Consider the following 11,962-nt stretch of genomic DNA (forward strand, 5'->3'; position numbering starts at 1 on the left):
AAGATAGATGAAAAGTGGGAGATTCAAGACAGAAGAAAACAAGAGTTAAATTGAGGAAACTGCAAGACTAAGTTGTGATAATCACCAACCCATATGGCTTTAAAAGAGGATTTAACAAATACATGGCAAAGGGTTATGTACTAGTACCAGTCACAATGGCTATATACTACTTCTAGGATCAGATGCATCATACTTCAGAACATCAGCTGCTAGGAGACAACATTGTGATAGAACTATTTCCTTCATTTCCAGTCTGTGAGCTTTCCAAAAGCATCTGGATGGCAGCTGTGGGAATAGAATGCTGGATGGATCTAGCAGGGCTTTATTATATTTTTACTACTATTGACAAAGTCACCAGGATGTTCTGACTCATAACATTTTCAGGGGCTACTTCCATTGTGTATAGGTATAAGTGTTTTCTAGATCAGTACAAAGAGAAACAAGAGCAAGTCAGACTACATGCATACAACAATCCTATTACATCCAGTGCCCAAACAACATATTGAAACCAACAGCAATTGTCCAGATACAAAACATTCTTATTTATAGAGGAGCCTGGAGGCCATCTGAAACACAGTGAGTAAGGACTTCAATAGAGTCTTTACATGATTAAGACATTGTTTGAACAGAACTCAATTCATTTAAAAGAAAACGAGAGGCCCAATCAGAATAGGAGCTTTTTTAGTGTTAGGTAAGATGGTAAAGCAACACTGACTGATTGCATTCAATTCTTCTTAGTTGTTTTCAAATTAGTGTCAACTACAAATTTAATTCAGAGCACTCAAGCTCCAAAAGAAGGGGAAAGAAGCTCTCTACTATAAACATAGAGGAGAAAATAAAGCATATGACCCAATTAATTCTTCTGGTGGACTTCCCTGAGGTTAAGAGCCAATGATGAACAAATACCATCAGGATGAAGGGGATTCCAGATTGTTTAGTAAGACTGCAACTGCGTACGTGTTTGTTTGGAAATATGTTCAATTAAAATAAATATGGTTTAAATACTGTTAATATTGGTTGTAAATCATTAAAGACTGCTCTATTAAATGTTGTGTAAAATTTTACCAGCAGCAATATTGCATTTCTCTCCATTCCTGAAATACTGGCACTCGTAGAAGCCCTGGATTTGATATTTTTACAATAAAGCACATACAACTATACCTGAAATCAACAGTATAGACTGACATATGCAACTGTGTCTCCTCATCAATAGCCCTTCACATAAATTCTTTTTACCTTCATCCTCTGTGTTTTGCTTCCTCTTTTTCCTGGATTTTGAGTTCTTTTTGTTTTTCAGATCCAGAAGCTCCTTAATACGCTGTGTAACTGAAAATCCAAAGCATCATTGATTGAGTGATGGCAAAAACATGTTTACTGAATTTACTCATCACAAAATCAGCTCTGTGCACCCCGATGTTTTTGCTATGTTTTTATGACATGCCAAAGGAGACCTTTTGTCAGAGGTCATCACAATCATCATCATGAGTTTGAGGAGCAAGTTGAATACTATGCAGAACAACTGAACAAGAAATGTTAACAGAAAGACATTTCAACTAGAGTGGACCCTTGGTATCAGCTGGGGTTTGGTTCTAGGACACATCCACAACCACACACCGTGGATATCAAAATCTGTGATGCTCAACTCCCATTAAATACAATGGTGTAATAAAATGGTGTCCCGTATATAAGATGGCAAAATCAAGATTTGCTTTTTGGAATTTATATTGTATTTTCTTGAATATTTTCAAGCCATGGATGGTTGAATCCGTGGATAAAGAATTCATGGATACAGAGGGCCAACTGTATTTCTTTGACTAATCTTCAATTGGCAAGTTTACTATTCCCAATACAGAGAGATGTGAATGTAAATTCATTTTATATGCAGATCTTAACAAAACTGACTTACTCCCACACACCCCAAATTACCCCTCTATTTATGGAAAGACATCCTGGAACGAATTTCTCTGTATTCTTTTCTATCAGCTCTTTTATCCAAGTAATTAGTTAATTAATAATTAGTGTTTATTTACTGTATTCTTTAATGTAAGGTAGTATACAGATTCCCCTTCCCTATTGCCCTCTGTATTCTCAATCTGTTCCAGCGGGATAGGAAATTCTCTGGACAGATTTTTAGGTAACATAATGGACTGCTGGGGATAGAGGAGTGAGACAGAGAGAAGAACACACAGGGCTAGAACACTCCCACTAGCATGACAATGGATTTAATCCTATGGCTTCTATTAGGTTTAGAAATCTCATTCTGTGGCTGTAAAAAAAGCCTGCTTCCTAAATGAGTGACAAAGCATCTAAATTAATTCTAAACTTTCTAAAATAATTTACTTCCCCAGGAATGCTGAATACTTTCAGAAGAAGTACTGGTGGGGGGCAGGTTGGAACCCACGTGAACTGAAAAATTGCAATAAAATTTCTGCAGAATTTAACTTGGAGAATTTTTTTTAAAGCTTCTCAACAAAATCAGTTCAGCGACTCAAAATGTGTGTCAGGGAAAACATAGCAACATAAAAACATTTATTATTTGTTAGTTGTGATCTAGAATGAAAGTTACATCTATTATACCAATTATTTATACTTATTGATATGAGCGTTGCCTTAGAATTCATATACTAGCCTCTTAGGTGAAACCCGCACATTTCTACTTGCTGCTTAAAAATATAAAGGCAAAATATTTAGTTAAACTCAACTTCTGTGATTATATACAATGGAAGGAGGGGGGCACTGCTCAAAAACATTGAAAAGAAATAAATAGGTATTTGGCTTGAGTATTTCTGGATATTTTTGAGCTACCTTACTATCAGAAGGTATTGTGCTTTATTACTTTAACCTTGGCCTGTCAATACTGACTTGCAATGCCTAATATTTAAAAATGATAATAAAATACATTGCATTTTCTTTGTGTATGCTCTCTTGCAGACAGAAGTAAACAAAAGCAGAGCCTGTTTCTGCTTAACAGGATCTATATTTGATCTGCATTTGCTGTTGAATTTCATCCTTGGTGGATAAGGCACTTACTGTTTTCATCATTGACCTGGCTGAGGTGACGATAGATGTAACCTTCCAGATAAGATTGGAACTTGGGTGATGGGGAGAAAAAGGCCAGACTGATGGCCATAAGTTCCCAGCCCCATGCTAGGCTGCGATAGCACATGTTGTCTGTTGTTTGTCTGATTAGCTGTATATATAGCTCATCCCGTAAACCCTGAATGCTCCAGCACTTGGTGATGGTGATCAAAGCCACATGCTCTCGGTCCATCCTGGCTTGCCGATCGCCCATGTATATTTGTACCAGTTTAAACATTTCACAGGCTTCTTTTTTGATGGTGTGATTGCTGGTGATAAGCATTGGCTTTTTGATAGAGCCACCATTCCAAGATAGCATGTTAGCAATTGAGAGCCTCCGGCGAAAGATACCCTGAGTGTGCATATTTAAGTTTTTGGAAGCCCAGTCAGCCATGGTACTTTGAGAAATGGGCTTCCTTATGGTGTGGAAGGGAAATTGATATCCCATGTTGGTAGAAGGCTGGTCATTATTTTCTTGCTGGGAATTGGACCCCGTTGTTCCAGACTGCAATGAAGAGCAGACAGAAAATTATGGAGAAATAAATAATCTTAGCTGCTTACTTTTTAGATGGAGAATATCTAATAACTAATCTGTCCTCAAAGCAGTGGTGGTAATACCATTACAGAAAGCCTAGCTAATTCCCACTCCCACACTTCTAGTTTCACTTTCTGTAAAATTCAACTCAAAATTATCCTTCTTACTTCTAACAGATTCTCAGAAGTTTTAACTTTCCCTCCAACAGTGTTTTTTCATGGGTATTCATCTTGGTACTGAATGGTGACATGGGGATTCTACTGCCTCCATTCCAACTGCCACTGCTGTAGCCTCTGGAGGGAGACAATAGCAGCCAGCATTTGCTGGACATAATCCCCTCCCCATAGTCATTTCCTTTTTCTTGTGTGTTGTGTCTATTTTGATTGTAAGCCTGAGGGCATGGAACTACCAATTTAACAACTGTAAACCACTTATGTAAACCACCATGTACAGTGATGGCGCTAGATAAATAAATGATGGTGATACTGATAGCATATGAATTGTCATTTGATTTCCTCTGCTTTGCTTATGTGAAGCTATGGCCTCTGTGTTAAGCAGGAAAATGGCAAATGGCAGTAACCTGTACCAGCTATGGAAAGTTAACCGACTGATAAAAAACTTTCAGTTTTATTTTCTGCAGTATACCATGCATCCCTGGTTATATGTTTATTTCATTGATTGGTGGGAGATAATGGAAATCTATCCTTCTGCCTCAAAAGCACTACTCAGAGCAACTTAAAATCTTAAAACACAGGTAAGTATAAGGTAAGGAGCACAGAGAAGTAGAGGAGACAATGGCTGGTTACAAACCGGCATTTGGGACGTCCAGAGGACGTCCCATTTTAAAAAAGGGGCGTCTCTTCTAGACGCCCCTGGGCCTAATATGGACTCCGTCCGTACAAGATGGCGCCGGCCCTTCTACATGGCCGGCGCCATCTTTGCGTATCGGACGCTGAGCATCCGTACGCGTCGCGTCCTTTGTGACGTAGCGAGTGCGCCCCTGGCGCCTCGCTACGTCGCAAACGCGACTCTAAAAGAAGCTCCATTTTGGAGCTTCTTTTTCAGTCTGCACGGGAGCCGCGCTGTGTGGAGGCTCCGGCTCCCCCGCGGACTAACCGGCGGTGGCGGTTTGTATCCCGCCATTGCAAGCTTAAAAGGAATTTAGCATGTCCCACTGATCACCATTACGCACCAATTCCTGTCCAGCGCTAGCCCAGTAACAACTTCTGATGTGCAAAGAGAGGTGGCTCCTTCAGTCATCTAGAAAGATGTCAGCTTACCTGCCATCCTTACATATTATATCAGACCTGCACAACTTGGCAGTAGGTAGGGGCCAAAATTAAAACAGGCTAAATTTCTTCAGGCCACAGATGCCCCCGTGCCATATGTTGTGCAGGCCTGGATTATATAGTAAGTGCTCCTCCCAAAATAATGTTAATAGAGTCACAGTAACCTGCTGGTTAGCAATATCTTTTTCTTTCAGTTCCCACCACTTTAATTTTAAAAAGTAAAGTCTGCATTTTTCTATGACATTGGAACAGCTCAGCCAAGAAGGTCCAGAGGCTTTACCCATCTCTATCAACACAGAACACCTTTCTACCTAATTATTTATCACAATACCTGCGGTGATATTTGTGCTGTGTCCGACGAAGACAGGTTTGTCTGACTGGCCATGCTCTTTTCTAAAGAATCTATTTTTTCATAGGTTCGCTTCTGTCTCACAGTATCTTGCTGCACAGTTGGATCATTTGAGAGACTTCCCCTACTGTCCATTCTAGGTCTGTATAAGGACCTGTTACTAGAAGTCACATCATCTCTTGAGCTCCTGCTGTTACATTTTTTCAAGTGGTCTGATTGAAACTTAATTTTATGACCCTCTGGCAAACTAGCATTTTCCAGCATTTCTGCATCTAAGCTGCCTTTGCTCCCTCTGCAGGCTGCAGACCTATTCACCACAGCCCGCATTTCTGCAATCAGTTTGTCATTCAGAGCACTGAGTTCACTGCTACTGCCTACAGAGCCAGGCCTTCCCTGGCCTGGAGCTTGCCGCCTTCCTTTTCTCTTTCTCAGGCTTGGAGAAGGTCCTGTTGAGTAGCCTGAGTCTTGCTGACTTATAACTGTAGGATATTCTTGGGCCTGAAGACTGTTCTGCCGACAGTGGTGGGCCTCCATATTTTTGAGAACATTCGCTTCTACGATTTTCCAAGACTGCTTGAAGCTGTCCCTGGAAATAAGCTGCCCTAGTTGAGGTTTAGCAATGCCTTCAATGATCATCCCTGAAGAGTGAGTATTTTTGGATGACTGGTCAATGTTGACCATATGTTTAATATATTCTCTTCCTACAGGGCTATATTCTGTTGCAGAAGGGTTTCTCACGTGTTTTTTCCCAGCTTGGTTTTGCTGCATACTGGGATGTTGTAATAATTTAACTGGCTGAAGCTTCTTTTTTAAGCTATTGCTTGGTGACATTTGTGGTGTTGTTCCATTCATATTTGTACTTCCAGTGTCCATATCTACAGGAGGCTCATCATAAATTGGGGACTCTATTGATGGCTCATCATATATTGGTGCTGGTGAAGCATACTTTGGAGATGCAGGTCGTGGTGTTCGTGTCTGACTCCCTGAAGGAGGCTGAGAAGGGAGTCCATTAGTTAACACTAGGCAAAAACCTCCATTCTCTGTCTTCTTAATTTGCATGGACTGCTTTGCTTCTATTGGAGCTGCAGGTTTTGGAGCCAATGGACTTGGGACTATCGACTGAGGCTGGGCATATACAACTGATTTGGGATGCACAGATTTCTGATTGCTGTTTTCTGCACTGCTCTGCATTTGAAGCGAATTGCTTGAAGAAGAATTCACTTGTCTCAGGCTGTTGACTTTCACTAGCATGGCTGCTTTAGTGCCTGGTAAAGGCTGCCATCGAGTAGGAGTATCTCTGCAAAATATGAAAACATAGTGTTTATAATATTAAAGCAAAAATGCAATGCTATATTCATATGTAAAATTTATATCCCAAATTCTCAAATATCTAAAAAAAAGGTAAAGGTAGTCCCTTGACTTGAATGTCTAGATGTAACTGACTGTAGAGGGTGGTGCTCATCTCTGTTACTAAGCCGAAGAGCCAGCATTGTTTGAGGACTGCTCTGGTAGTTATGTGGCAAGCATGACTGCATCGAACGCTGTTACTTTCCCACTGAAGTGGTACCTAATTATCTATTTGCATTTGTATGCTTTCAAACTGCTAGGTTGGCAGATGCTGGGACTAGTGATAGGAGCTCACCCATCATACAGCACTTGGGCCTTGAACTGCCATCCCTCCGATCTTCCGATCGTCAGAACTAGCATCCTAACCACTAAGCCGTTGCATCCCTATCATCTATATATCTGTATCTATATCTTGCCTTTCAGCTACAGTGATACCCAAGATGGCTAAGAATAACAAAATATAAATAAAAACCAGTGTTTGGAAATAACTTGCTAATTAACTCATGAAATTATTAATTTGCTAGTTTTTTCCAAGTAATATCACTTATCCAATTAACAATGAATGAATTTTAAAATATGATTTAGTGAAATAGGTAATTAGCATTCACTGGGGTTGGCACCTCTCCTCAGATTCATTAAAACAGGATCATCTGCTACTTCAGAAAGAGGAGAATTAGAAATGGAGGAAATGAATTACATAACTCTGTTGTTAGGCAGGTGAGAAAGAGGAAGATCCTCCTAGAGTTCAGGTCATAAGAGCACAATTTTAATAGAGTTAAAGTTAAAAACATTAAAAATTAAAATGTATTAAAATCTTTATAAAAATCTTAAAAGCTGAATTATATAGCACTTAAAAGCCCAACTCCCATCAGTCTGAAAAAGCCTTATTAGCACAAGAAAAAAAAAACTGGAAAAGAAGGGAGAAAGTGAAGTTTGGAATGGGGGAGGTTTGGTTTATTTAGAGCCAAGGCTATCTTGTAGCCGTCTAGAAAGCCCTGTTACATGCACCCACCATCTAACTGCATGACGTGTTGGGACATACAACAGGACTTCCTCTGAAGACCTCAAATTTCTAGCAGGCTCATATGAGAGGAGACAGTTTTTCAGATATCCTGCTCCCAAGCCATCTAGGGCTTTGCTGATCAACACAAGCACCTTGAATTGAACTTGGAAGCAAAGTAGAAGCATAGTTTTTGTAGGACCAGTGTTATATGGTCTCTAAAATGCACACCTGACACCAGTCTGGCTGCTGCTTTTTATAGTACTTGCAGCTTCCAAACATTTTTCAAAGGGCAGCCCCACAACGAACACATTACAGTAGTCTAAATGAGAGGTAGCTATGCCATGAACCACTGTGGCCAGATCTATCTTCCCCAAGAAAAAGTGTAGCTGGTGCAGCTGGACAAAGGTGCTTCTGGCCACTGCAGCAATCTGGTTTTCCACGAACAGCACTGGTTCAAAAGCACTCACAAACTATGAATCTGATCTTTCAGAGGAGTGCAACTCCACCCAGAACAGGCTGCAATTCCATGTGTAATCCCAGGTTGGTTTTTCTACTGACCAGCAAGACTTCTTTCTTGTCTAGATTATGTCTCTGCCTAGTCACCCATATCCAGTCTTTTACTGTATCCAGACAATACAAATTATAAATATGTAATTTCCTATTAACTTTTAACAAGGTGTTTGAAAAGTGAATGAAATATCCATATTGATAGAAGTGGAAAGAATGGAAAGATGCAGATCACTGACAGATTTAAAGAGATTGGAAGATGAGAGTCAATGCTTTAGGATGCCTTTTCTCAACCTAAAAGTTACTAAGAGTGTTGGATTTCCACCATTCTCGGGCAACAATTTTACTATGAGCTATGTAGTCCATATGGGGACAGAGGGAAGCTTGGTTGGACTAAGACAACTTTAGAAGGAGAAAAACAACACTTTTGAAGAAGCCAATGTGCTTAAAGGGTCAAAACAGTTTTGACAAACCCCACTCTTGTTGTTGTTAACTGCCTTCAAATAGATCTTGACTAACAGTGACTCTATAAATGAGACATCTCCAAGTACCCCTATCCTGTACCTCGCTACCAGGTCCTGTAGGCTCAGGCCTGTGGTCTCCCTCATTGAATCTATGCATCGGGTTTCCGGTCCTTCCTCTCTTTCTACTGCCCTCTACCTTCCCCAGCATCAAGCCAAGAAGATTCTATTACCATCCTTGAGACTACCCCAGCTAGTGCAGAGAGACTGCAGGGCAGTAGAGCTGATAATAATCCATCAGACTATAAATGCTTCTTTGAGCACCAAAGTAAAATCATGCTTCCAGGAGCATGATTCTATTTATAAATAAGGTGCATAAGGAACATTTAACTTTTGTTTTAAAAAGATGGCTCTTTTGTCATTGTGTAGCAAATATCACAGTAATGGGAAAATTGGGAAATATACCACTGGCAACTCCTGCAGAAGACCAATGAAAGCCACACTGTTCCAGAGCAGGCCTGCTGCTTTATGGATAATTCCACCCCCATATTTAATCTGAATGAGATCCCACCCCATGTTTAGTCCTGTCAGATCTCTGTAGAACTCTCTTCTACAAGATGGCTCCAAACCTGCTATGCATAGGGACTCAATCACTAACAACAAATTTAAAACAGTACAAGTTAAAAACAATACAAAAGCATTAAATGTAGATACAAAGGTGGGTTACAGACCGCCCGTTTGGGGTGGGCTGCACCCGCCCCTTTCCCCGCTGTATCGGGGCCTCAGCGTCCAGAGCAGCAGCCACTGAGGCCCTGATCCGCCGCTTTTCAGGATGCGGGGAAGTGGCAAAAGGTCCCTTCCGCACAGCCTGGAAAGGGGTGTCCTTGGGGCTTCAAGCCCCAAGGACACCCCACGGTGGCGGGGAGGAGGAGAAAGGGGCCGCTTGGCCCCTTTCTCCTTTGGTCTGCTGGGCGCAGCCGTGTGAAGGCTGCGCCCAGCGGACCAAACCAGGAAGGAGCTCTGAAACGGAGCTCCTTTCTGCTTCGTGCTAAGGGCGCACTAAGCACCCTGGCGCGGAGTGAGGACATCATGTCCGCTCCGCCCCGTATAGAGGCGGTGCGGTCGTGACATCCTCATGGCGGCGGCCTTGTGGAACGGCTGCCGCCATTTTGTGCGCGCGGAGCACGCACTAGGGTTAGGGGGTGCGGAAACACCGCCCCTTTCTAACCCTAGTACGCGCTCTGCGCGTACTTTCCTGCCCGTTTGTAATGGGCCAAAGTTTAGAGAACTATTAAACAATTTTAATAGAGTTAAAGTTAAAAACATTAAAAATTAAAATGTATTAAAATCTTTATAAAAATCTTAAAAGCTGAATTATATAGCACTTAAAAGCCCAACTCCCATCAGTCTGAAAAAGCCTTATTAGCACAAGAACATTTTTACCTACTGCTGAAATATACACATACCAATCCATACACACAGATGCCAGATTAGTATGTTCATATATCATCATATCCTTGTGGCTTACTTTTTTTTATATTCATTGAACTGGCATTTGGTGGCAGTTCCATCAACCTAGACACAGAGATGTCACTGCCCAGGGTGTCACTCGGGGAGGGGGGGGGAGGACCAAAAAAGTACTGTACACCTCTTTACCTTGCTGCTGCACACCATTCTACTTGTGAGTAGACAGCATGCAGTGAAGAAGTACATTGGGCACTCTCCCTCGCTGCCTCATGCCACTCTGCTCATGAGTAGAACGGCATGTGATGGGGAGCTGCGCTTGGCCGGGTGCCACCCCTCTTCTGGGGTGTACCCAGTGCACTCCACATCCCCCCTAGTGATGCCAGTATCTAAACAGACTCTGTCTAGTTCTCTGAACAGGGAGACAGTTTGGAAGCAACTAACAACCCATTGTACTCCCCTCCCCATATAATGATCCAGCTGTCACACTGTACCATGTCTCCCTTTGCCTTCTGCTGTTACAATGGCCAACCTCATTTCTATCTATCTTCACCCTCTTTTAAAAATCACACCTCTCTTGCCAGTTTAATGTATTTTATTTAGTTTAATTTATTGTATTTAGAAGTTGCCTTGTAAACATAAATACATGTAATAATAAATATATTATTATTAGCTCACTTATCAACCCTTGAGTTAATACCATTGTGTAACTTTTTCCTATGTTTCTGTCAGAAGTGTTATAGTCTGTAAGTGGAAAATAATCACACCCACAACAGGAAAATACTGCTGTCAGGACTTTTGTCTCCTATCTACATGTGTGATTCTATAAGGCATCCAAGCACTGAGTTTCAGAATTCTGAACACTAAATATGTTTTATAGCCTTGTTTCCTGTGGTTAATCAAGAAAACAAAAACAGATTTTTGCCATTTACAGATAACTGTGAGGGTTTTTTTTTGGGGGGGGGGGAAGCAATGACTTTGGTCCCTTTCTAGAAAGAAAATAAATCTATTTGGCAATCTCCTCCCCTGGCACATGCTCTTCTAATGAACAAGAAAACCAGGTGTTCAACACCTGCTTCTTTCCCTGTGTACATAGCAACAGTTATTTCTTTTTTCCTCATACAGCTTTGGTAGGAACTACAACAAAGGGTGGGGCCTTCAGCTTGACAAAGGTGACTCACAGGAGAAAGTCAAATTGTTGGTAGGAATTAATTTTTCTTTCAGAGCCAACAAATCAGGAACGAAGGAAACAAATCCAACACACACAATGATTTCGCCAATCTCATGCCATGGGGAAATTAAGTGTGAGTGTGTGTGGGGTGTGTGTGTTTGCAGAATTCATTGTTGTCCAAAGAAAATATCTAGAAGCAGCTGGATATAGACATTCTCTTCAAAGCTATAAAATATGTCTGAACTGAATGTCATCATCTATACATGTCCCTACACATTTATGTATTTTCAGCATGGAAAGCATCTTTTCAAGAATGGAGAGAAAAACCATACATTTTGCACCATTACAATATGCACACAATATAGCTGAGAAATAGTAAGAACAATAATATAGGGTAACACCATTGTGCCTGAAGAGGAAGAGCTCTCTCATCCCTCCTTCCAACTGTCATCTTCTGGCCTGCGAGGGAACGAAAGGACAGGCTGAACGCCATTGGGCCCGAAGAGGAAGAGCCCTCCCCTCCCTCCATGCAACTGTCATCTTCTGGTCTGAGAGGGAACGAAAGGACAGGCCCAACGCCATTGGGCCTGAAGAGGAAGAGATCTCCCCTCCCTCCTTCCAACTGTCATCTTCTGGCCTGGGAGGGAGTGAAAGGACAGGCCCAACACCATCAAGCCAGAAGAGGAAGAGTCCTCCCCTCGCTCCTTCCATCATCTTCTGGCCTTAGAGGGAGTGAAAGGACAGGCCCAGCGCCATCA

General features: G+C 41.5%; 1 protein-coding gene across 5 annotated transcripts in view; it reads right to left on the bottom strand.

Moving 5' to 3' along the window:
* The window catches only part of LOC121928001 (rho GTPase-activating protein 39-like), a 132,284-nt gene that overhangs the window by 20,737 nt on the left and 99,585 nt on the right, over positions 1–11,962 (bottom strand). For 4 of the 5 annotated variants that reach the window (XM_042462161.1, XM_042462160.1, XM_042462162.1 and 1 more), the window contains exons 3-5: positions 5,234–6,548; positions 3,031–3,583; positions 1,237–1,326 (exon numbers count right to left, since the gene is read on the bottom strand). In XM_042462161.1, the coding sequence (XP_042318095.1) occupies positions 1,237–1,326; positions 3,031–3,583; positions 5,234–6,548 (1,958 nt within the window). The remainder of the gene's footprint in view (positions 1–1,236; positions 1,327–3,030; positions 3,584–5,233; positions 6,549–11,962) is intronic. The other variant, XM_042462163.1, reaches the window with a different exon arrangement.

This window comes from Sceloporus undulatus, chromosome 4 (assembly GCF_019175285.1).
Source record: "Sceloporus undulatus isolate JIND9_A2432 ecotype Alabama chromosome 4, SceUnd_v1.1, whole genome shotgun sequence".
NCBI classification, from domain to species: domain Eukaryota; kingdom Metazoa; phylum Chordata; class Lepidosauria; order Squamata; family Phrynosomatidae; genus Sceloporus; species Sceloporus undulatus.